This window comes from Chiloscyllium plagiosum, chromosome 29, assembly GCF_004010195.1.
Source record: "Chiloscyllium plagiosum isolate BGI_BamShark_2017 chromosome 29, ASM401019v2, whole genome shotgun sequence".
In the NCBI taxonomy this organism is placed as follows: Eukaryota; Metazoa; Chordata; class Chondrichthyes; order Orectolobiformes; family Hemiscylliidae; genus Chiloscyllium; species Chiloscyllium plagiosum.
This window is the reverse complement of record NC_057738.1, coordinates 31,342,225-31,369,110: the sequence shown is the minus strand read 5'-3', so window position 1 is coordinate 31,369,110 and position 26,886 is coordinate 31,342,225. Positions and strand designations below refer to the sequence as shown.

The window sequence follows — 26,886 nt, the reverse complement described above, 5'->3', positions numbered from 1 at the left end:
ATCCCCCTACCCTATTATCCTACATTTACCCCTGATTAATGCGCCTAACCTACACATCCTGAACACTATGGGCAGTTTAGCACGGCCAATTCACCTAAACTACACATCTTTGGATGGTGGGAGGAACCCATGCAGACACAGGGAGAATGAGCAAACTCCACTCAGACAGTCCAAGGCTGGAATCGAGCCCTGGTTGCTGATGCTGTGATGTAGCAGTGCTAACCATTGAGCCACCCTGCCAACAACATAGTCAGCTGCCTTCTTGAACCGCTGCTGTCCTTGAGATGTAAGTATACTCACAGTGCTGTTGTGTGTGGTGTTGAGACTACTTCCAGGAATTTGTCCCAGTGACAGTGAAGGCATAGCAACAAAATTCCAATCAAGGATGGCATTTGGCTTGGAGAGTTTCTTGCAAGTGGTCTTGTGTTTATGCATCAGATCTCCTTTTCCTCCTACGTAGTTAGGGTTGCAGTTTTGGAAGGTGCTGTCAAAGGAGCCTTGGTGAATTGCTGCAGTACATCTTATAGATGGTACATACTGCAACCACTGTGCACTGTGGAACCAGAGATGTGCCCAAAGTGGCTTACACAACTGGATGCCATGATTAAGTGGTCACCCACTCTTCCCAAAATGTGAATAGGTTCAGTTTTGAGAGGCACAGCCAGGCATGATTCCAGCATTAACTTCAAAGATCAATAATCGAGCTCAAGTATTGGGAAAATGTTATCAATGATTCAAAACTTACTTCTTACTTATTGCAGGCGATCTACTTCACTGCAACTTTCCCTTACCTTGTACTTGTCATTCTCCTTGTACAAGGATTAACATTGCCTGGGGCCATTCATGGTTTGACCTACTTAATTACTCCAGATGTAAGTAGATATAATTGTTTTTAATGAGTGTCCGGGCTGCCTCAGGACATCTCTGTGATAAATTACATTCTATATGTATTCAGATGCAAAGCCAAGCATGCAGAATAACATGGCATTGAAAAACATCCCATATGAACAACGAAACCAGGTTCCTTTGTGTCAGAGTGCCAATCTGTTATACTCACATTACATTTACATCTCATTTTAAATAGATAGTGAACTTTTCTTTTGTAAGGTGTGAGTTCATTGACAGAGCAAAAGTGGAGGACTGTCCAAAGATCTAGTTACATTTCTGCTGTTTCTAAGCCCATCCCCTATGGGAGATCCTTGCTAAGTCTGTGTATCATGACAGAGGTTGTGGATTGCAAGGTAATGACAAAACAGAAGGGAGAGGTTAGGAGTAAAAAGAGGTTTCTCGAACTGGCAGAGAAGCAAGATGTGGCTCTGCTCAGGGATACTGTACACTATTAGTAATAGATAAGAGGAGAAGCAGAAAGGATGGGTATGAATAGGAGATGGTGAATGGCAAAGGCAAGAGGACTGGCTAGTAGTGAAGAAGGAACAGGGTGGAGAGCAAGGATAAGGAAGTCGACACGGCAATCAGATGAAAAAGAGGTCAGGTGAATATGACACAACTAAAGAATGGTGATAATTGGATGGTATTAATAGTTATTGTGTAAAGAGCTAGCATGAATATGTAAATAAGATGTATATGATCCCATGACTACTGGGAACTGGTTCACTCTTGACTTCTCCCATTCTTAGTTAGCATTTAGCATGTTAAAGAAAAGACAATGCCCTCCTGCAGTCATGATCAGCCCCACTCCCAGATCAGCCCCACTCCCAGATCAGTCCCACTCCCAGACACACCCAAACGAGAACAGAATGAGAGGATAGGAAGAAGAGTTAAGGCAGAAATATGTTTGACATGTTTTAGGTGAAGAATCTGGAAGGAACAACTTGAAATATTTTTGAAGGAGATTATCAGCATTACCAAATAGTGAAGTTAGAGAACATCAAGATGAACAAAAGGCATTACTATGATCCCAGATAATGCTAGTATTGGACAGATCAGCTTCAGAGTAAAACCTGGCTTGATAGACCATAAGCTTTATTTTTGTAGTTTGGTTCCCGAGGTGATCAGTCCCTGAATATAGTCATATGAAGCTGCCAATCTATTTTTAACAAAAGAACATAAGTTTATTATAAAAAAGAAAATAACCCCATTTATAAAAGACAATTTTGGAAAGATCACATCATGAACAGCTAAAAGAGTCAGCCTTTTTTTATCCCAGCAATGTACTTTATAAATACTCAACACCAAAAAAGTACCATTTCTATCCTCACTGTTTAATGTCTTACTCAACTGAGGATGTCACAAGTATTTCTCTCTGTCTCTCCAAGACACACAAGCAGACCAACTCACTAGCTTATTTCTCTAAACTCTGTCCAATTGGACTAAAGCACAGCTTTATCCAAAAGGAAGCTAAGATCCTGATGAGCAATGAAATGTCATTAAGTGGGAGGGAGAAGGAGTCAGCCTTACAACAGTTGTATCTCTTTAGACCCTTTACATGCAAATCCGGTATAACAGGTGGCAATAATTTGGTCTGGTGTGTAAAATATGGAGGCAACTATACAATTCAAACTGCCCTTTGTAGATATTTTCACTATACTCAAGGTTGGTGTCCTCACATATGATGGACACTTCAAGTGAAAACTATAGACCATAACGTCATAAGATGTGGTAGTGGAAGTAGGCCGTTTGGTCTGCCTCAGTGGGGTCCTGGCTGATCTGATCATCCTCAGCTCTACTTTCCTATCTTTACCCCATAACCCTGAAATCCTTACTGATTAAAAATCTGTCTATCTCAGCCTTGAATACACTTAATGACCCAGTCTCAACAGCCCTCTGCGGTAAAGAATTCAATAGATTCAATACTCTCTGAGAGAAGAAATTCCTCCTCAATTCTGTCTTGAATATATGAAACCATATCCTGAGATTTTGCCCTCTGGTCCTTGACTCTCTCACAAGGGAAACAATCTTTCCACATCTACGCTGTCAAGTCCTCCTAAGAATTTCATATGTTTAAATGAGGCTGCCTGACATTCTTTCCAATTCCAATGAGTACAGGCCCAAACTACTCTACCTCTCTTCATCAGACATTTATTTGGAGTCCAGGTGAGACCATGTGTTCATATATCCATTGCTTTGTGCTGGTAAACTTTATCGTTTCAGTCACAAACCCCAGTAAGAAACTGCCTACAATTCAGACATCTGAAACTTGACAAACCATGACTAAGGTCTCCAGATGTATGCTTTTAATGTTTTATGTTTTGAGATTGTGATGAGTGTCCTTATTTACTGGGCATGTCACTGACCCAGAGGATTAGAAGAGCTACCATTAATGATAACAACTGATATTAATGACCGATGATTATTTCTAGCAAGTGCCTTTTGTATCTCATTCTATTTTGTTTTGTTCCAGCTGAAGGTTTTGACCCAGCCAAGAGTGTGGTTAGATGCAGCAACCCAGATATTTTTCTCGTTGTCTTTGGGTTTTGGAGGACTTATTGCATTCTCCAGCTATAACTCACCAAAGTAAGCATGAATGTAACAATGGTATTTCCTGTAATCAGCTCCTCAAGTAAAGGAACTTGCACACAAGGAAAGGAGAACTATTACAAGAATTAAAGACTTTCTCCGAGTTAACTTGGAGATCACACTGTGTCACATTAGCTTATCATGTTCGTGCCACTTTTATAGATTTCCATGTCTGTGAAAAAAGGCATTGCACACCAAGTAAGTTCATATAAATGAGTTAGATGCCCGTACATTAATATCTCACAATGTATAAGATTCCAACAATCTTTCAAGAAAGTGCCACCTGAGTGATTGTAAATCAAAGGGAGGCATCATGGTGTTGAAGACAAAACAAATGAGGAATCTTAGATGGGCTTTTTTAAAATGAGGCAGTTTCCCAGTGCAATATATCCCATCACAAGTGCCTTCATCACACCTCCAGCCTCCGGTGCAAGCTCTGCATTATTGATAATGTTTATCTGGCAGAGGACATATAGAAATTAAACTTGTAGATCACACCAAATTGTATGGACTTGAGCAAATCGAATTAAAGAGCAATTGGATTTACATTAATATGAATAAGTTGCATTTCAGTGTGACAACCTCAGGACGTACCAGTGCATTTCACTATCAGTTGTACATTGAAATGCAGCCACTGTTTAATATAAAAAGTGAAGTGACCAATTTCCCCATAGTAAGTTCCCATAAACACAATAAACAACTGGGGAATTCATGTTAATGTTTTTAGTTTGAGAGCTAAATACTGACTGTGATACTAGAAAAACTTCTTCATTTTCTGACTAATTGAGAAGATGGTCATTTGGTTCAAAGTCAGATTGACACGCTAGCCTGTATGTCATGCTCACATCTTTGGAGTGTAGTATGAAACCAACACCTTCTGATTCAATGATGAGAGTTCTACCATTGAGTCACTGCAGTTTGGGATAGAAAGTCCAATTTTAGAAAATGACCTTACAATAGGTGTTTGAGCACTTGGGTGCACTCAATAATACCTTGGCCTATACTTAAGAATGAAGCAAATGGCAATAGAAGAAGATTATATGGCCCTTTGAGCCTGCTCCACCGTTCAACATGATTATGGTCAATCTTTGCCCTCAACTCTACTTCGCTGTCCACTCCCTTCATTTCCTGACATACTAGAAATCTCTCAAACAGAATATAGAATGAATGATATCAGCTGATCATAATAGAAAGCAACTTTTAGTCTGTTATTATTTTAACAGGACATTCATTCCAAATGGCAATAAGGAGTATATCATAATCTTAAATGGAAACCAAACTGAACAATTACTGTGATTTGCACCTATCACTATGACAACTCATACTCTGGACCAAGTCTAGAACTCTAGATCCCATTGAATGGACTTTGACTACTGAACTGATGAGATGAATAAACATAACAGTGACTAAACTACTTAATAGTTTGAATTATTCTCTCTAGAATTTGTGAGGCACAATTCAGGAATGTGGAATCAAAAGTAGAAATTGCTTGCAAAACTCAGCAAGTCTGGCAGCAGCTGTGGAAAGAAATCAGAGTTAATGTTTTGGGTCAGGTGAACCTTTCTCAGAATTGATAGTAGCTAGGAAAATGATTTATTTGCAGAGGATAGGGATGGGATTGGGGTAAAGAGTAAATGATAGGTGGGGATAGAGCCCAAAGAGAGAGAAGAGCAGTTGGACAAACAAAGGAATGGACAGCGATCTGGCTAGGAGGGTGAATAGCTGATAATGGACACTGTTTGTGGCTATCAATGGGTGCATTTAATAGCAGATGATGTGATAACAAAGCCTGGTGTGTGGAGGTCAGGGTAAGAATGTGGGAAAACTGAAGCCCTAAAGTTATTGAACTCGATATTGATTCTAGAAGGCTATAATCCATCACACATCCATTGTCCACATTATGTCCACCATCAGCACATTGTGGCTGCAGTGTACACCATCTACAAGATGCACTGCAGTGACTTGCCAAGACTTCTTTCTCTGCACCTCTTAACCTTGTGACTTCTATTGTTTAAAAGGATAAGGACAGCAAGCAGTTGGGCACTCCGTCATCTCAAGGGTCCTTCCAAGTCATGAACCACCTTGACCTAGCACCACAACATTGTTCCTTCAATTTCCCTTGGTGAAATCCCTGGAACTCTCTTTCTGACAGCACTGTGAGTGTTCCTGCACCACATTGACTCCAGATGTTCAAGAAGGCAGCTCACCAAACACTTCTTACAGGCAATTTAGGAAGGACAACAAATGGTGGTGTCACCAGTAATGCCTATTGACCACAATGCATTAAAAACAATATTGACTGCTTTATCTTTCCTGGTTAGAAAGCAATTTCATGGTATAGACCAGACAGTCAATTGAATAGGAATGTCTTTGAATGCTGTCTGTCAGGTAGTTGTTTTGGTGAATGAATACACGTGGTAAAAAAGGACAGAAAATGGGTTACAAAAGATTAGGTGGATAGTTTCAAAAAATAATCTCTTCTGCTTTTCAGAAATGACTGTGAGGTGGATGCGGTAACAGTAGCTGTTATCAACAGCATTACATCGATTTTTGCTTCAGTCCCCATCTTCTGCATTCTTGGGTTTAAGGCAACCACCGCTTATTGGGATTGCTTAGATTCGTAAGTAAAATTCCACAACATACTTTCACGTTAATGTGTACTTTCACATTAAGCAAGCCAGTTTAATCAAAAATGTAATACTTCAGAACCTTACATATCAGACATTATATAAAATTATTATATTTCACTTTCATGCTAATGGGTATGTGCCTAAAATGCTATAGACTACATAGCAATGGGCTGACACTGGAAAGTGGGATTGGATTGGACTCTTGGACTGGAAGCTCTGAAAGTATAGGCACAATGGGCCAAATGGCATCTTTCTGTGCTGTAAATTTTCTGTGTTCCTAATTAAGGATGTTGTGAAACTTGAAATGGTTCAGGAAAGATTTACAAGGATGTTGCCAAGGTTTGAGGGTTTGTGCTATGGAGGGAGGCTGGGGCTGTTTCCCTGGCACGTCGGAGGCTGAAGGGTGACATTATAGAGGTTTATAAAATCATGGGGGGGGGGGGCGCATGGATAAGATAAACAGACAAGGTCTTTTTCCTGCGGTTTCCAGAACTAGAGGGCATAGGTTTAGGGTGAGAGCAGAAAAATTTAAAAAGGACCTAAGGGGCAACTTTTTCACACAGAGGGTGGTGCGTGTATGGAATGAGCTGCCAGAGGAAGTGCTGGAGGCTGTCAACATTTAAAAGGCATCTGGATGGGTATATGAATTGGAAGGATTTAGAGAGGGACATGGGCCAAAAACTGGCAAATGGGACTAGATTAGGTTAGGATATCTGGTTGTCATGGACAAGTTGACTGAAAGATCTGTTTCCACACTGTACATCTGGATGATTCTATGACTCTAATACTTTTTTTTCTACCTTTAACCCTGAAGAACATTTGATGTCACAGCAGGATTTCCAGACTTAACACCTATAGTAGCCTTTAGGATCTTAAATTAATGTCCTGTTGGGTTCTTAAACTACGAACAGTTGAATTTCTGTGCAGCTTTTTTCAGATCGCTCACTATAACTTCAGTCAATGGACAAAATGGTGTCATGGGTGTAGTTTTGGAATATGGCTGATGATAGGGTACTAAAGCAGGACACTATGTCATTACTTAGCATTTTATGACCATTATAGATTTGGATTGAAAGGGCTGGAAGTTTATCCACTGCAAAGGAGTGACAATGCTAGGTTCAAGGCAGCCAAAGAAAACTGAAAAAGATACAGTGCTGAAATCCAGTCGCTATAAGTGTCATTGACAGATGATGACTTTATAAGAGCATGCTGGAAAGCAAACTTAGGGAACTCAGAAAGAAATAAATGAAAGGGATTTGCATTGAGTCAAGTGACAGCAACATAGGATTTTTAAAAGGCAGGGTAGGTTGGAGAAGATTGAAGGATTCAGGAAAGATTTTTCAGGGGAAGGTGATTAACACCAGTCTTGGCAAACTTACTTGACAGTGTCCAAATTATGGGCTCTCTGAGACAGAGCTCAGTGAGTTGAGTAACATGTTTTGTCTGACCAGATGGACTGGGAGGTGGGCTGAGGGATGAATCACATGTCCACAAGGTATGAGCTGATGGAGGTACTGTGAAATGATATAGTCATAAAGTCATAGCAATGTATAGCATGAAAACAGACCCTTCAGTCTAACTCATTCATGCCAATCAGATATCCCAATCTAATCTAGTCCCATTTGCCAGCACTTGGCCTACATCCCTCTAAACCCTTCCTATTCATATACCCCTCCAGATGCCTTTTCAATGTTGTCATTGTACCAGCCTCCACCACTTCCTCTGGCAGCTCGTTCCATACACACACCACTCTCTGTGTGAAAAAGTTGCTCCTTAGGTCCCTTTTATATCTATCTCTTCTCACCTTTGTTCTGCACTTTAGTTCTGGACTCTTCCACCCCTTTGCCTATTTACTCTATCCATACCCCTCATGATTTTATAAACCTCTATAAGGTCACCCCTCAGTCTCCGACGCTCCAGGGAAAATAGCCCCAGCTTACTCAACATCTCTCTATAGCTCAAATCCTCCAACCCTGGCAACATCTTTGTAAATATTTTCTGAGCCTGGAGGCAATGGAGTGGAGAAGGCTGAAGGACATACCAGATTGAGGGAGCAAACAGGCAACCGGTTAGTCAAATGGATGCTACAATCTCTGCAATGAAAAATCCATAAATTCCTCATCTCCAAAATCTTGGCCACGTCAGGCATCTTGATAGCAGTTCTATTTCTAAGAGAAAGATATCATTCATCAACAAGACAATGATCGATGTGTTTACCTGCTTTTTTATTACATCGATTATTTGTACTAAGTGAGTTGGTGGGGGATGGAAGGTGGGGACAAGGGTCTTGCTAGACTTCCAGCTGCTAAATCATTGAATGTTTGTGTCCTGACATTGATTTCTGTCCACAGCAATATACTGCTTATTTCAAATGAATTTGAAATTCAGGATGGAAATGTTACACGAGATAATTACTTTAGTTGGATGAATGGTCTAAATGTTACCCATCATGACAGAATCTTGGCACTTACTCTGAAAAGTTGTGTCCTGAAAGACTTTCTTGATCAGGTAATTGTATTCATTTTTCCTTAGCAACATTTTGCCTATGTTAAGTTTGTTTTATAAAATCTGAAACCCTGGAATCGGAAGTTAGAGAGGATTAACGCTTGTCTGTTCACATCACAGATTTTCACAACACAGGAGGAAGTAGAATAATCCAATCTGCCCCAAATCCTTTATAGAAACAAAAAGAGCTGTGGATGCTGTAAATCAGAGACAAAAACAGAAATTGCTGGAAAAGCTCAGCAGGTCTGGCAGCATCTGTGGAGAGAAATCAGAGTTAATGTTTCGGTTTCTGAGGGAGGATCACTCGACCCAAAATGTTAACTCTGATTTCTCTCCACAGATGCTGCCAGACCTGCTGAGCTTTTCTAACAATTTCTGTTTTTGTCTCTGAGCCCAAATCCTCTGCTGTTTCCCTAATGTCTCCACTTCAAGTGTTTATCTAATTCCTTTTTGATAGCTAATATAGCTTCCAATGTATTTTCAGGCAGTGCATTCAAATTTGTAATAACTTATTTTATAATAATAGTTTTCCTCATGTCATCTCTGGTTCTGTTGCCAATTATCTTAAACCTGATTACCTACCTTCTGGTATTGAAAACAATTTCTCCGATCACCTATCAAAATCCTTTCTGATTATGAATGCCTATGATGAATCTCCCATTAGCATTCTCTTCCCTAAGGAGAACAGTCCCTGTTTCTCTGCTTTCTCTGTGTAATTGAGGTCTTTGCTCCCTGGAACCACTTTAATAAATGTCCCCTGCAGCCTCTCTAAACCTTTGCCATGCTTTCTAAAGTTTGCTGTCAAAAATATTCAAGCAGGGGCCTAACCAGTGTGAAGACATTCCACAGAAGCCAGTATCCTATCACCAAGTCACCCTTCATTTACACCTGCATAGCATTTGACACTGATCCAGCTTCCTCCAAACCAGCCCTCAGAGTGTGCAGGATTGTCTGACACTCCTGTTTATATCTGTTAGTCAGGGCCCCCTGATTGGACCATAGAACATAGAACATTACAGCGCAGTATAGGCCCTTTGGCCCTTGATGTTGCGTCGACCTGTCATACCAATCTGAAGTCCATCTAGCCTACACTATTCCATGTATGTCCATATGCTTGACCAGATTAGTAGCCCCAGTCAGGGAACTCATATTCTGTGAGGGCCACCTGGCTGACCTTGTACCAATTATTACATGGTGTTTTATCAATATTTAGCCTAACGTACTTAATTTTTTACTTCCTGCCTCTATTTATAAAGCCAAGACTCCATTCGCCTTTCTTCTCTTACAGACTTTTCATCCTTATCTTGGCACCTTCTAAGAAATGCAGTCCCACATTTCTCTCTTTTTGCACCCCTTTAAGATTGGACCATTTATTTCACATGGCCTCTCTTTAATCTTGGTACCAAAATGAATCATGTTTCTCTGCACTAGTTCCTGATGAAGAGTCTGAAACGTTGTTTTCCTGCTTCTCGGATGCTGCTTGACCTGCTGTGCTTTTCCAGCACCACACTCTCAAAACTAAATTTAATCTGCCTTGTGTCTCCCCATTTCACTGGTGTTTCTACATCCACCTGAAATCTGTTACCAGCATTCTCATTGTTAATGAGTTTAGTACCTCATGAAAAGTTTGAAATTATGCTCTAGAGTTCAGATCAGTAATAGATAGCAAAATTATCCCAACGTAGAGAAACACACAACCTCTGGTCTATAAAGCAACTTTCACAATGACTTGCTACTTTATGTTCCTTTGCCAAATTCATATTCATGCAGCAATCCCCCCTTTTAACCCCATGGGTTTCTATTTTGCTAATGAGTCTATTAAAGACAAAGTCTATAATTTAATGAAACATCAGTTGGAAGTCCATGTACATAACAACAATTGCTCTGCCCTCATTAGTCTTCTCTACTACTTCACCAAACATTTAATCTGACTCATAGGATGGAACTTTGCTCACATCTTGCTGGTTGCAAGGAATTCACGTGAAACAGAAGAATTTCATCCCAATTCCAACTCAGACTGGTAAACAACTCGTGTGTCTTTGTTAGGTTAGAAGCGCAGGTGATGTGCGATGGCTGTGAACCATCAATGCAGAGCTCAGCTTTGAGTGAAATCAGTGGGCTAGAATACAAGAAAATATATTAAAAATGTGCTCCCAAGCAACAGCCACCCTCACCCTGAACACTTCACAAACGTAAATTCAGAATCAATTAACCTCCCTTTGTGTTGTACCATTGTGTGATTCTCTGATGATATCAAACAAACTGATGAACGTATTTGAACAGTTTGTACAAAATTTATCTTGTTAATATTTATCTCTTAATCATCTTCACAAATCAGATTATCTAGTCTTTATCCCTTTTTTGGGTTTGGGAGCTTGCTGTGCACAACATGGCTGCTGTGTCTCATGCATTATAATAGTAACCATAAGTCACTTCGTGTTGCATCAGCTGAAAAACACATTGGCTGTCCAGGAGTCATGGAAAGTGCATGTTAAATGCTAGTCTTTCTTGTCTGTTTAAAACAGAATAGCTAGGGCCTTGAAATTAGACTGTAACTAAGTCAAAGGTTCAGTCAATGTCATAAACCAGAAGGTCAAGCAATATAAATTATCATAACGAAATCATTAGGTTGCAACATCATATGCTTTGTATCTCTAGGACTTTTACCCTGCCTATTTTCCCTCAGTAAAAGGAACATTAGGCTATTATTAGTAACAGTCCTGACCCACATAGCAAGATACTCTCGTAATGCCATCCTTTGTAAAATATGTGTGTTCAAAACAACAGTTAGAGAGTCATTGTAGCAATCTATGAGATAGAGAAAGTAGGGAATGGGAGGAAAAGCCTTGGGGAGAGAGAGGTTAGAGTTTGCCTCGTGCTTAACATGTAACTTGTCCATGTCAGTGAGCAAAACAGATGATGAGGTGCCAGCCTTCGCTCAGTGGAAGCTAACTACCTCTAAAGAAGGAGGTCATGGGTTCAAATTCCACTCTATAGCATTGCATCAAGTCTGACTATTCAATGCACTATTGAGGCAGTATTTCAAATGAGGTGTAGACAATTTTCTTTTTGAAAGGGTGTTTAAATAGTTGTGTTTGTTTGAGCCATGATAGGATCAAAGCCTTTGAAGAGATTTTTGCATTGCTTATGTTTGAATTATTTATTTTGACTGTTGTGAAATCATCCTAAAGATTTCCCAAGGATATTATGGAGCTGAAGAGCTCCTCGCATATGGAGTGAGTGCACATGGAGGGACATGGCTGTATAGAGGGCCATGATAAATGGGATGACTGTGAGAGATAAGAGCTTAACACTTTTGTGTAGAACAGGGCTGTTATATCAGAGACAGACCATTTAACCTCAACATCTACTCAACCCTGTTCCCACCTTGTGTATGCTTGTAGAAGAGGTGTTTCCTAACTTCAGCCTACCCAGATCACTCAAAACATTCTTAAGCAGGCAGCCCTAGACCTAACTTTGCAATTTGTTTCAGTAGGTGTACAGCGAAAATTTCCCGGAGTAAGATAGCTAGGTTGACAGACTAAAAATGTATTCACAAAATTACACAATGAAACCCAAAGAACAGAATAAATAACCCCTACAGAATTCAACCTATCCAGCTAGACTTAATTATGCTGTTCCGAATAGTCCCAATAAGCAAACTCCCTTTAAAAAACAGTATAAATGGAACAGGCAAAAGCACTCCTGGTCCCCCAAGCCCACTCACAGGATGACTGGGGCGGAAGGCGGAAAGAGAGAGTTTCCACACAATTCCCTGTTGAATTCCCAGCTCAAGATTAAACTAAAACTGCTCAGCTCAGCTAGACAGGTCGTTATACAGGTCACTTCAAAAGCATGACCGCTTTGGCCTGAAGTCTCATCTGTTTACATATAAACAAAAGGCTCCTCAAAATCCTTTTCATCTCTGTGCCAAAACCGTCCAGCCCAGTTTAGATTTGACACAGGCACTTGACCCTCAAATTTATCTCAAGGTGTTTGTGGAACTTTGTTGTGTACAACCTGGCTGTGATGTTTCCACAGCACCTACACTTCAAAAGTACCTTGCCTTTAGATTGTTTGAGACCTTCTGAAATCTAGAAAAGTGCTGCTTGACTGCATCATTTTCATTCCCCCTGACAACAAAAAGGTAGGGCTGGGTTTTAATACTGTTTAGCAGAGGGTCAAAGAGGAGGAGCAGAATAAACAGTGTGAGAAACAAGGCCTAACGATGAGGTGAAGATTGGAATTATATCAGTGTTGTAAATGTTTGGGTGCAGTTTGGGGGCAGAGAATTTGAAGGAATATTACTGAATGGCTAACCTGTGAATAGAAGCGAGCGTTATGGGAAGTTATTTCCACACAGTATCATTATGGGCTTTAGTATTAACCCGTAAAAATGTGTGAGTTGGAGTTGAGTGATGGGTAGCAACAAGGAAAGGTTCAAACTCAACCTCAACCTGCCTTCAACACACCCATTCCACCTTTCATAGGAATGTTCAAGATAATCCATCCACTCTCAGGAGGCAGGTTAGATATTTACGTGTTATGATAACGCTGGGAACCACGTATTAAATCAGTTTTACTGTTGAGTGGCCATGTTTCCCAGGCCTTGGGAAATCTGGCAACTGAAGAGAGGCATGGAGCATTTTGGGGAAAGGATGAATCATACAATCCCTACTGTGTGGAAGCAGGCTATTGAGTCCACTACGGCCTTCCAAAAGGCATTCCACACAGCCTCACCATCCTACCCTAACTCTGTAACCCTGCATTTCCCATGGCCAACCCACCTACCCTGCATATCCCTGCACACTATGAGCAATTTAGCAGACAGTTATCTGAGGCTGGAATCGAACCGTGGTCCCTAGCGCAGTGAGGCAGCAGTGCTAGCCACTGAGTCACCATGCTGCCCCTAACCTGATGAGAGGGAATCTGGTGATGTGCCCCAGTCATCCTGTGAGTGGGCTTGGGGGACCAGGAGTGCTTTTGCCCGGATTACCAAGTATCATGCCTGAAATCAAACACCCCATCCATTTCATTCCCTTCCCTCTCACTTTAGGATTGAGGACTATGCCCATTGGAAATGTAGCTATCTCTGGGATCAGGGATTGGATGCCATGCAATATCACTTCATTCAATCAGATCTGCAACCCTTCACCTTGACCCAGCTCAACGTCTCTTCCTTACCTGGTCCTACAGCTATGGTCAGATCCAGAGCATTCCTCAGTGAGGGGAGGATGAGGCAACCATAAGCTGACAAGTAAAGTCAAGGAAAGCATAAAAAAGAATGTGGTGAAGCTTAGTAGGATGTCAGAGGATTGGGAAGCCTTTATAAACCAGCAGAGGACAATTAAAAAAGCAATAAGTAAGAGAGAAGATGAAATATGAAGGCAAGCTAGCTAGTAATATAAAAGAAAAGAGCAAGAGGTTTTATTAGTTACATAAATGAAAAGAGAGAGATAAGAGAAGAGCAAGAGTTCTTATTGGACTGTGTGAAAGTAAGGCTGGAGGCATAGTACTGGGGAGCAAAGAAGTGACAGAGGAACTGAATAGGTACTTCACAACAGTCTTCATGGTGGAAGGCACCAGTAACATACCAAAACTTCAAAACAATCAGAGGGCAGAGGTGAATGTGGTAGCCATCACTAAGGAGAAGGTGCTAGGGAAGCTGAAAGTTCTGAAGATGGATAAATCACCTGGACCGGATAGACTATATCTCAGGGTTCTGAAGGAGCTAGCTGAGCAGATTGTGGAGGCATTAAGTGGTGATCTTTCAAGAATCACTGAAGTCAGGGTGGGTTCCAGAAGACTGGAAAATGGCTAATGTTTAAGAAGGGAAGTGGGCAGAAGCTGGGAAACTATAGGCCTGTTAGCCTGACCTTACTGCATAATCTTATTAAGGATAAGATTATGCAGTACTTAAAGTACATGGTAAAATAGAGCAGAGTCAGCATGGTTTCATCAAGGGGAGGTCATGCCTGACAAATCTGTTAGAATTCTTTGAGGAGGTAATGAGTACGTTAGATAATGGAGAGTCAGTGGATGGATCTAATTGGATTTCTCAAAGGGTTTTGACAAGATGCCAGACAGGAGACTGTTAAATAAAATGAAAGCCATGATATTAGGGGCAAGGTACTTGCATGGACAGAAGATTGGCTAACTGGCAGAATGAAGAGAGTGGGGAAAAAGGGGTCTTTTTCAGATGGTAGCCATTGACTTGGGGAGCTCTGCACACGTCACTGATGGGACCACAATTATTCACGTTACACATTAATGATCTGAATGACCTGAGGGCATTGTTGCTATGGTTGCAGATAACACAAAGATAAATGGATCGACAGGTGGTGTTGAGGAAGTGGGGAGGTTGCGGAAGGACGTAGACAGGCTAGGAGAGCAAGAGGTTGCAGATAGAATACAATTTGGGAAAGTGTGAGGTTATGCACTTTGGCAGACTATTTCCTAAAAAGAGAAAGACTTCAGAAATATTAGGCACAACCAGAGACTGGTTTCAGGATTCTCTCAAGGCTAACATGCAGATTCAGCTAGCAATTAGGAAGGCAGATGCAATATGTATTCAGTTTGAGAGAGCAAGAATACAAGAGCAGAGATGTACTGCTGAAGATGTATAAGGCTCTGGTCAGACCACACTTGGAATATTGTGAGCAATTTTAGGCCCCATACCTAAGGAAGGATGTGTTGGCATTGGAGGGGATCCAGAGGAGGTTCACAAGAATGATCCCAGGAATACAGGGCTTATCATATGAGGAGTGGTTGAGGACTCAAGGTCTATACTCGGAGTTTAGAAGGATGAGAGGGGATCTCATTAAAACTTACAAAATATTGAAAGGCCTGGAGAAGACTTGGAGAAGATATCTCCATTAGTAGGAGAGACAAGGACCCAAAATGAAGGGATAACCCTTCAGAACGGAAATGAGGAAGAATTTCTTCAGCCAAAGGGTGGTTATTCTGTGGAATTTATTGCCACTAAAAGCTGTGAAGGTGATGTCATTGAGTGTATTGAAGATAGAGATAGATGGATTCTTGATTAGTAAGAGGATCAAGTACTATGGGGAAAAGGCAAGAGAATGAGGTTGAGAAATAATTGAATGGTGGAGTAGACCTAATGGGCTGAATGGCCTAATTTTGCTCCTATGCTCTGATAGCATAGATCCAAATGTATTAACTAGGGTGGCCTCTGGATAAGGCATATAGTGAAAAAATGCTGAATCCCAATAAAGTGTCAGAGCTCCTTCTCTCCAGAAATGCAAACATCATAAGAATTTAGTTAAAATAAGGTGTGCAGCAATAGCTCCATGATATCAGAGGGATATTGAAGAATACTGTGCAGGCGTATGCACAGACTGCTGTGAAGAAATGCAAAGATAAACTTTGTTTTCTTGCTTTATTAAAGCCAAAGTAGATGACAGCAACCCTTTCAAAGCTGAACTGCTATATGTCTTAGTGCAGCGGGTTCCCAAACAGTGGGTCATGACCCCTAATGGGATCACATGACTGAATTGTGCTGTTGCTAAGCAGCAACATAGATTAGGATCTGAACAAAAACAGCGGCAAGGCCCCTCTAAATCCTTGGGTGTCTCTTTAGTGCCTGTGGCCTAGTGGACAGGCCTAATTGCTTTAGTAATAAATAAAGGCCAGGGAAAGGTAGATTTTTGTTCAGCAAACAAAACCTTGCAGTTTAAAAAATTCTCACCATGTTGAACTTGTCCTTCCATGTCTCCACTCCCCACAGCAGCTGAAGCTAACTCCTGACCAGGGGCCATGCAAAGTCTGGGACATTAAACGAGTGTTGCACTTGGGAAATAGTTTGTCTTAGAGCAAGGAACAACCAAAGCTTGTTGTCAATCATTGTTCTTGTTGATTTGTTCATGCAAGATACAAAAAGTTTGATATTATCTTTCTTCCTTTTCTTGTACAGAGTACGTCTGGTACTGGCCTTGCCTTTATAGTTTTTACTGAAGCAATTGTTCGAATGCCTGTATCCCAGGTATGGGCGGTTCTGTTTTTCGTCATGCTATTCAACCTGGGCCTGTCTTCCATGCTTGGCAATGTAGTGGGCATTCTTACTTCATTGTTAGATCTAAAGATATTCCCAAAATGTGTTCCCAAAGAAATTATTTCAGGTAATTGGTTATTCTTACTGCACAATTTACATGGGGAGTGTTGCCTGTAAAACCATTCAACGACATTATGATGCAATCTCTGCCCTAATCATGTAGTGTTGCTCGTTTCCAACATGTGGGGAGATGTTCCAGGGGTTCATTAAGATCCCCTGCCATGTTTCTCTATTGTCTGTTAAACTGGAATAATCTACAGGCCCTTTCAATATTTCATGGAACTCAGTACAGGTCAACTTCACACAACATTTTTTAAGTTTGGATTCATTCTAATGTCTTTCTTCTGAACCTTTTCCACGGCCTCTATTTAACCCACATTGTGAGGAACCCCAGCTGGACACTGTACTCCAGTATTCTAACCAGAGGCCTGTGTCATGACAGAATGCTCTCCTTTGGTTCATCATGAATGACTTTCACACTCTCTTAACTTTAATTCCAACATCTCCATCTGTATTCATGAATCTTTGGAATGACCTGTGCATTATAAAACCTAGTTCTTTGTATGAGAAGTGATTTTCTTTTACACAATCCATTTTGTGCATTTCCAAAGGTCCCTTCTTGTTCCCATGGTATCCCTTAGAATCCCTTCAAACATCTTCCCAGAGGAAGAGGGAGAACTGATGCCATTGTAGTTCCTTGGCTGTAATTTGACCTCTTTCTTAAATATCGGAATAACATATGCTAGCCACCTGTCCACAGGAATTCTCCCTGACCTCTGTTGAAGATATAGGCCGAAGACACACAGGGCATTTAGCAAACCTGCCACAATCTGTGTATGAATGTGAACCTATCTCCTCCTACAGTATCTTCCTGTCAACCTACATGTTGCTGAATGGTCTTATTTCTGACAGAGCTGAAATATTCTCACTTTCACCATGAGCATTATCTATTTTGATAGAGGGTTCTTATTTAAACTTATGGTCAACTTTGCCTTCTTCCATTGCTGCCAATTACCTCATATGTGAGAGCAATCTCAAACCCACTCCATATTAGGATTCACAAATTACATCCATCTTGACAGCTGACTGCTCAAGGGAATGTGGTCAGGTCCAACATGGTCTTACACATCAAAACGTGTGACACAGATGCACTTTCATTCATGAAATAATGCTTAGGAAGTATACAGCCTTGTGATCTCCCTCTCCCTTGCCCCTTTCCCTTTTCACCACTCCATCTCACTGCTGAAGACCAACCGTCAGGCCACAGCTAATGAGGAGAAGGGACTTGACATTAATGGCCTTCAAAGGGACGGACTCCTTGTAGAGGCCTGGCAGGCCAACAGTTACTGAAGCCTGAGGCCTAGTTTCACGCCGCTCTTGGGCCTTTATGTTGAGGTGAAAAATACCTTCAACTTCCTGAAGATTTTTCTCATCAGCAAAATTACAATACTGTTCACTTTAACCAGCATTTCTATCACAATCCAACCAGTGCAAATCTTCCTCTTACCCAGAGGAGGGTGGGGAAGTGTCCAGCTGTTCTCTACATTCCTAAAAAGTTATAACTCAGCTACAATGACTCCTTAGGGATGAACTTCAACCATGGAAACCATTTATGTCATTTTTCGAGCTTTTTCACTGAAGTTTCACAGAATTGTGAGGGTAAAGAAGGAGGCCATTCGGCCCATCAACTCTGCACTGACTCTTCCCATAACTCTGCCACCGTTTCCATTTAAAATGAACATTCGATGTCCTCAACTGAATGTGCCTCCAGCACAATTCCAGACCCTAACTACTTGATGCATGAAAAACCTTGCAATTGCTTCATTTCGAAAGCACTTTAGAATTGTTGACTTTCTGCTTCTCAATCCATTTAACATGGAGGAAACACTCACACAGGTTAACCCTGTACATTTTTTAAACAATTAGTTGTTCTGCTACTTCAAGAACATCACTAAGAAAATGTTTCGGCAATGTATGTTCTAATCAACTCTTGTTTTTATGTCTTCTTTAGCCATAATATGCCTGATATGCTTTTCAGTAGCACTTACTTTCACAACAGCATCTGGGAGTTACTGGCTGACAATTTTTGACAATTATGGAACTGCTCTGCCTCTTCTGATCGTTGCCTTCTTTGAGCTGATTGGGGTGATTTATGTTTATGGGTTTCATAAGTAAGTAACAAACCTACTTGTCACCATTTACTACTTATTTCAGACAATGTTTCCAAACAGTGATCTTTAATTTTTTTAAAATCGGAAATGTCTATTTTATCCCATTCCCCTTAAACAGCTCTCGCTGGAATAAATGTCACAATAATATCATTTAACTATCAGTTGCTTAAACCTTGTTAACTTCTGAAGCCTTTGATTCATCCAACAGTAGGTTGTTAGGAATGTCACACTGTAACATACCCTCCTTCTAAGCAGGAGAAAGTGAGAACTGCAGATGCTAGAGATCAGAGTTGAGAGTATGGTGCTGGAAAAGCACAGCAGATCAGGCAGCATCCAAGGAGCAGGAGACTCGACGTTACGAGCATAAGCCTTTCATCAGGAAGTTTCCTAATGAAGAACGTTTCCTGATGAAGGGTTTATGCCCAAAACCTCAATTTTCCTGCTCCTTGGATGCTACCTGACCTGTGTGCTTTTCCAGCACTATGCTAATCTTGACTTTTAAAATTAGGTTTCACCTTTTCAGGACAGAGATGAGGAGTGTGTTTCTCTTCTCTGAGAGGGTTGTGATATTTGGAATCTTCTCTCTCTCTCAAGGAGGCAGGGTCATCAAATATTTTTAATGCAGGGTTTAAAGAGTTCTGTTAGCCAAGGGAAACAAAGATTATTGGGAGTTGATGGGAATGTGGAATTCAAAACACAGACATATCAAGTCATGATCTTATTGACCAGCAGAGCAGACTCAAGGGGTGGAATGGCCTTTGCCTGTTGCTAATCTGCATGCAAAGGTCTCATTTGTATATTTAAATACATGAATCCTTGGCCTTTTCTGCTCTAAGGAAAATAACAGCCCTAGCTTCTCCAGTCTATCAATGACAGCAATCCCTTACACCTGGATCCATAGTTTCTCCAGGACATCCTTCCTAAAGTTTGGTGCCCACTATTGGGCTCCAGCCTGGGCTAAACTGATGTTTTATATGAGCTTAACCTAATTTTCAGGCTTTTGTACTCTCTACCTTGACTTATAAGGGCCAAAAAACCATTGGCTTTATTAACTGCTTTATGAAACTCTCCTGGTGTCCTCAATAGGTTATGTATAAACAGTCTGAGCTCTCTGTAATCCAGCAACCACTTTCACGTTGTACCATTTATAATCACAGAGCTGTACAGCACAGAAACACACCCACCAGTCCAACTTGTCCATGCCAACCAGATATCCTAAATTAATCTGTTCCCATTTGCCAGCACTTGGCCCATATCCCTCTCAACCCTTCGTATGCATATACTCATCCAGACGCCTTTTAAACATTGTAATTGTACCAGCCTCTACCACTTCCTCTGGCAGCTCATTCCATGCATTCCTTCTGCATGAAAAAGTTGCCCCTTAGATCCCTTTTAAATCTTTCCCCTCTCACCTTAAACGTACGTTCTCTAGTTTTGGACTCCCAGGCCTTGGGAAAAGACCCTGGCTATTCACCCTATCCTCGTGATTTTATAAATCTCTATAAGTTCACCCCTCAACCTTCGATGCTATAGGGAAAACAGCCCCAGTCTATTCAGCTGCTCCTTATAGCTCAAACTCTCCAATGCTGGCAACATCCTTGTAAATCTTTCAAGTTGAACATCTCTCCAAAGCAGGGAGTCCAAAATGTTTCCATTATCTCTCTTAAACACTTTTCTGCACTGAGTTTCATCTTCCATGTATCCATCCATCCCATTAGCCAATGGGTTTTATTAGCATTCTCCTCAGTGTTTACTCCACTTTCGAGTTGTATGCCATCTCCCAATATCACAACATGTCCTCGACTTCCAAGTCCAACTCATTGATCAATATCAGAAACAGCAGTGGTCCTGGTATTGAATCGCAGGGAGACAGAGTATATGCCTCCACTGACTGTTAAACAACCATTCACCACAACTCTCTGTTTCCTATTTCTTTGCCAATTTGTCAACTCATTCTTCTATTTTTCCTTTTATCCCGTTGACTTCAGCTTTGCTAACAAGCTTGATGTTTGATTGTTTTACCAAATACCTTTAGAAATCAATATCTGCTCCTCTGCCCACATCTCCTAATCAAAAAAAACTCTATTTAGTTCATCAGACACAATTTCTCCTCAACAAATCCACACTGGTTATCATTTACAAGTCCATGATCATCAACAGGCCGGATTCTCATTTCTAAAAACTTCCCTTACCACTTCCATTAAAATTATTGGCCAGTTTCTTCCATTTCTCAAACAGTTGCAATTTTAAAACTATTTGGCAGCATTTTGTATCCACAAAGGATTGGAGGCTTGCCTCCAGCTTTCTGTAATTTTGGCCAATAACCTCCCTCAGAAGACAAGGATGCATCCCATAAAATAAGTGACAAATAATGGTTTCCCAGGATGATTATTGCAGATTAAACTGCTGGCCCAATCATCTAAGAATCACAACACTCTCTCCTCCTCGTAGCTCATATTTTCCAGCCGTGGCATTGAGACATACAAGGCTCTAGAATACCTACAGTGCAGAAAGAGGCCATTTGGCTCATCAAATCTGCATTGACCCTCCGAAGAGCATCCCAACCAGACCCATGCAGGATGACTATCCCCATAAATCAGTGTTTCCAATGGCTACCTCACCTAGCCTGCACATTGCTGGATACTACAAGGGTGGCTCGGTGGTTAGCACTGCTGCCTCACAGCGCCAGGGACCCAGGTTCGATTCCAGCCTTGGGAAAATCTCTTTGTGGAGTTTGCACATTCTCCCTGTGTCTGCGTGGATCTCCTTTGGGTGCTTCAGTGTGCTCCCATAGTCCAAAGATGTGCAGGTCAGGTGAATTGGTCATGGGAAATTGCCCATAGTGTTCGGTGCATTAGGCAGAAGGAATGGGTCTGGATGGGTTACTCTTTGGAGGGTCGGTGTGGACTTGTTTCCACACTGTAGGGATTCTAATCTTAAAAAAATTTGCCATAGTCAATCCACCTAACCTGCACATCCTTGGGAGGAAACCAAGCGCAAAATGAAACTTACATAACCACGGGGAGAACATGTAAACTCCACAATGACAGTCACCCAAGGATGGAATCAAACCCAGGGCCTTGACACTATGAGGCAGTAGTGCTAACCACTGAGCCATCATGCCACGCTAAATTCTGAAGGCGTTTGACTAATCAGATGCTGAGTGATTGTGTCTGCTGGTTGAGAGAATCGAAAACAAATGGAATGGTCCCTGGAGAAGGGGTTAATCATTTAGAACTGAGATGAAGAGAAATGAATTCACTCAAAGTGTGCATCTTTGGAATTCTCCACCATTGAGTATATTGAAGTGGTTGAGACAGACAGAGTTTTGGTCTCTCAGAGAATCAAAAAATACTGGGAGTAAGCAAGAAATTAGAGGTGAAGTCAGCCATGATGATACTGAATGACAGAAGAAGTTCAACAGGCCGGATGGTCTACTCCTCCTCCTATTGCTTACATTGTTGTGTCCTTTCTCTCCTGAAACTAAATCAACCAATGTTGGTAATGTGGGTTACTCCTCACCGTGCAGGTAATTGCAAACAAACACTGTATCTCACTCAATTGGCTACGTTGGATTATCAAATGTACAAAGAGAGAACAGAATAAGCCATTTATTTGAAATTGTACTAAACATGTCGGGAAAATTAAACCCTCTCTCTTTTCAGATTCTGTGATGATTTGGAGTTTATGACTGGTCGACGACCGAACTTTTACTTTCAAGTGACCTGGAGATTTATCAGCCCTTTACTGTTGCTTTCAGTCTTTGTGGCCTTTGTTGCAATTGAAGTTCAATCTCACCTGTCGTATGAGGCCTGGGATCCTAATTACGTACGTACCTTGCATATTGAAATACAGCCTGAGTATTTTATTTAATATCTCCAAGAAAACTTTCTTCTTGTCTTTATTGATCAGTGCATTGAGTATAAGAGTTAGGATGCCATGTTGCGGCTGTACAGGACGTTGGTGAGGCTACGTTTGGAATACTATGTTCAATTCTGGTCTCCCTCCTAGCGGAAGGATGTTGTTAAAAGGGTTCAGAAAAGATTTACAAGGGTGTTGCCGGGGTTGGAGGTTGAGCTATAGGGAGAGCTCAGCATTTAAAAGCAGCTAATGAAGGGGAGAGTTACAGTCATAGAGATGTGCAGCATGGAAACAGATCCTTTGGTCCAACCCGTCCATGCCAACCAGGTACCCTAAATTAATCTAGTCCCATTTACCAGCACGTGGCCCATATCTCTCTAAACCCTTCCTATTGATATACCATACAGGTGACTTTTAAATGCTGTAATTGTGCCAGCCTCCACCACTTCCTCTGGCAGTTCATTCCATTCACGCACCACCCTCTGCATGAAAAAGTTGTTCCTTAGGTCCCTTTTAAAACTTTCCCCTCTCACTTTAAACCGACACCATCTAGTTTTGGACTCCCTGACCCTGGGGGAAAGACCTTTGCTGTTCACCCGAGCTATGCACAACCATCTGATGAAGGAGCAGCGCTCTGAAAGCTAGTGCTTCCAATTAAACCTGTTGAAGTATAACCTGGTGTTGTGTGATTTTTAACTTTGCACACCACAGTCCAACACCGCATCTCTAAATCATGATTTTATAAATCTTTATAAGGTCACCCCCTCAGCCTCTGACACTCCAGAGAAAATAACCTCAGCCGAATCATCCTATCCCTATAGCTCAAACCCTCCAATCCTGCCAATACCCTTGTCAATCTTTTCTGAACCCTTGACGTTTAACAGCATCCTTCCCATAGCAGAGAGACCAGAATTGAATGTGGTAATCCAAATGGGAGAGGGTCAGGGTCTCAAATTCTGGCCAGTCCCTCAGAGGTGATTGAAGGGTCTGCCATCATTAAGGACATGGGGAAGGACAGAAAGAGGGGAAAGACAACAAATGGATTAAGACTTCAAGTAGTTGTGTAGGGAAATGTCAGATTGCTGATTCAACAAGTTTAATGAGATCATAGGTTACATTAAGTGAACCACTGAATTGAAAAACAGGTCAATGCCTGCAGTAGTAATGAGGGGGAATTGTCTGAAAATTTTCAGAAATTGGGGCAATTGTAGATCCCAGTCCTGTGTGAGTCAGGGGTTCTCCTGGGAGGTGGCCAGTTGGGTCACTGTCCTGTTACAAACAACAAGCAGGTTCCAAGATCGAGGGCTGAGAGAGGGAGGGACTGTGGTAATGGCCAGATGAAAGCAGAGAGAGAGAGAGAGAGAGAGAATGCACTGGTAAGGCAGAAAGGCAAGCATTCAAAAATGGAGGCTTGTCTCAGAATTGAAAATTCAGAAGAGGCACATCCATTAGTGACACAATATTGACAGGCATCCCTTCCACAGGAATGCTGAAGGCCAGGCTGTGGTCTTTGTATTCATGTGGCTTGAAGCCTACTCCCAGGAAGCCACCTCTCTGTTCCTGATGACTCGCCATTTTTGGGGAGAGGGTGGGCAGTAGGGGTTGGGGGTGGGCTGTCCTGATAGTGGAGCATCTTTGCTCCAAGTGGGCAGCTTGGTGGCACAGTGGGGGGTTAGCACTGCTGCCCCATAGCAGCAGGGATCCAGGTTCGATTCTACGTGCAGTTGGCATAATCTCCTCATATCTGTGTGGGTTTCCTCCCACAGTTCAAAGATGCACAGGTTGGGTGGATTGGCCATGCTGAATTGCAGGTCAGGTGGGGTAGCCATAGGAAATGCAGGGTTCCAGGGATAGGGGACAGAGTTGGGTCTAAGTGTGATGCTCTCTTGAGGGCCGGTGTGGACTTGATGGGCCAAATGGCTTGCTTCTAAACTATACGGATTCTATGATTCTAAGTAAGTCCTTGACTGTTCCTAATTAATTAGAATGCCAATCAGATCAAGATCCCGCGTTCTTAAGAACACAGCAGTGGAAAGACTGTACGCATCGAGTTCCAATCTGATTGAAGATAATGTAAGTGATCTAAAAAGGAGAAATCCTAGCTTCAGAGAATATATGGTCATTTTGTGAAGCAAAGTAATAACAATGGCTCGTGTTCAATTCCTAAACCAGCTGAGGTTACCATGAAGAATTCTCCTCAACCCCTCCCTCACCTGAGGCATGGTGACCCCCCCGGTTGAACTGCCACCAGTCATCTCTCTCTATGAGACAGCAGCCCTGTGGTCTGGAAAGATTATGGCAATTTGACCTTTATTTGGAAAGAAATCAGAGGTATTTAATGACAAGATGGAGTAACCCCAGTTTTTAACCTTGGTTATTGTACCTTGACCTCAGTGGAGTCTGATTGTGGTGTCTAAAATAAGTAGGGGATTAGCATGCAAATGGTGAATAATTCTTACAGGCACTAGAGGGGTAAGGGGTCATGATTAAAATTCCAACTACACCAGTGATAAAACAAATTCTAAAGAAAAACGAATCTTCAGATGAGGACTCGAGAATAAATTGGCAGGATGAGGTGAATGAGAATGGGCGAGCTGCTCTTGCAGAGAGGGAGGACAGATATGATGGGTCAACTGGCCTTTTTTATTGCAGTTACCTTCTGTGATTCTATACTGAGTGGGAAGGCTGTAGATGCAAATAACCGAGATTTGAAATGTGCGAAGGAATTGAGGGACATGAGGAAAGGTCAGGGCATTGAGCTTAAAAGAAAGAATGGCCAAGGTTAACAATTAGCTTGCTGTTTCTGACAAAGTAACGTTTTTCAAAAATACATGAACGCTTTACTAATTATTTATGTTAAACCAACAGGTGGAGTTCCCAAAGAAGGAAGAAAAGGAATACACGGGTTGGGTGGAATTTATCTGTGCTTTCTTGGTCATACTGTCCTCTATATTTATTCCACTCACTGCACTTTATCACCTCATCAGACTTAAGCTCAGGAGGCACAAGCAAAGAACACAGAATCCCTTTGACAATCTTGCTTTTCAACTATAAGAGATTTGCGAGTCTATGGAAGCTACAATTTGCATTTATGCTCCTTTATACAATTGAGAAGGTACTTTCCTGCTAAGTAATAAACACTATTCAACACTCTCATAAACTCTTGTGTACTCCCCTGACAAAGATGCAATCACAGCTTGTCCTTTTCCATTAACTTTGCTCTAGAGGCAAAGTCTAGAAGTCTTGAGGGAACTCCATCTAGATCACTACTTTCTACAGAGACAGGAAGAACACTTCCACATTTTTATCCTCAAATCTTGCAGTGTTTGGACTATTTTGAACATTTTCTTGGCACAAAATTGAGCTTCCATCCAGGATTCTCTATGTTTGTCCTTGCCATAGCTTTGAGGCTAATCTCTGCTCGCTTTAACTTCTTCCTCTTTCTCTCTGGCTTCAACCTCCAGCTCCATTTTTCTTAGTGCTGTTATTTTTTTTAAAATTTGATTTATTATTATCACATGTACTGAGATACAGCAAAAAGTTTTGTGTGCTAACCAGACAAAGCCTACCTCACTTAAGTATATCAGGGTTACAGAATAGAATGCAGAATAAAGTGTTACAGCTACAGGGAAGGTGCAGAGAAAGATCAACTCCAATAAATGAGAGGTCCAATCAAAAGTCTAATAATAATGGGGAAGAAGCTTTTCTTGAATCTGATGGTGTATGTGTTCGAACCTTGTTTATATTCTGCCTGATGGAAGAGAATACACCCAGGCTGGGAAGGGTCTTTGATTATGTTGGCTGCTTTCCCAAGGAAACAGGAAGTGCAGATGGAATCAATGGATGGAAGGCTAGTTTTCGTGATGGACTGGATTGCATTCACAACTCTCTGTAGTTTCTTGTGGTCTTGGGTGGAGCAGTTGCCTTACCAAGCTGTGATGCAACTAGATGGAATGCTTTCTATGGTGTGTTCTCCCTTCTTTTCTTTCCTAAGCTTCCCATTATAGCTTCCTAATTTCCTTATCGTAGTGATTCAACTCTACCTGTTCCCTCACACTACCAACCTCAGTTCCATTGCTTCACTTGGACTCTAGTTGCTCTGCCACTTGTGTTTTTGTTGGGATTGCTAACCCTATATCTCATGCAGCTTTTGACACATCCTTTCTATTTT

At 41.5% G+C, this 26,886-nt stretch overlaps 1 protein-coding gene across 5 annotated transcripts in view; it reads left to right on the top strand.

The window, feature by feature from the left end:
* The window catches only part of LOC122564476 (inactive sodium-dependent neutral amino acid transporter B(0)AT3-like), a 52,968-nt gene extending 27,097 nt beyond the window's left edge, over positions 1-25,871 (top strand). For 2 of the 5 annotated variants that reach the window (XM_043719418.1, XM_043719421.1), the window contains exons 5-12: positions 762-872; positions 3,362-3,474; positions 5,969-6,097; positions 8,459-8,615; positions 16,546-16,750; positions 18,695-18,854; positions 22,520-22,682; positions 25,584-25,871. In XM_043719418.1, coding sequence (XP_043575353.1) covers positions 762-872; positions 3,362-3,474; positions 5,969-6,097; positions 8,459-8,615; positions 16,546-16,750; positions 18,695-18,854; positions 22,520-22,682; positions 25,584-25,769 — 1,224 coding nt within the window. In that variant the 3' untranslated portion in view covers positions 25,770-25,871. Of the gene's footprint in view, positions 1-761; positions 873-3,361; positions 3,475-5,968; positions 6,098-8,458; positions 8,616-16,545; positions 16,751-18,694; positions 18,855-22,519; positions 22,683-24,700 lie in introns of those variants that run through there. The other 3 variants (XR_006315924.1, XM_043719420.1, XM_043719422.1) reach the window with 3 other exon arrangements.
* Positions 25,872-26,886: the final 1,015 nt, after the last annotated feature.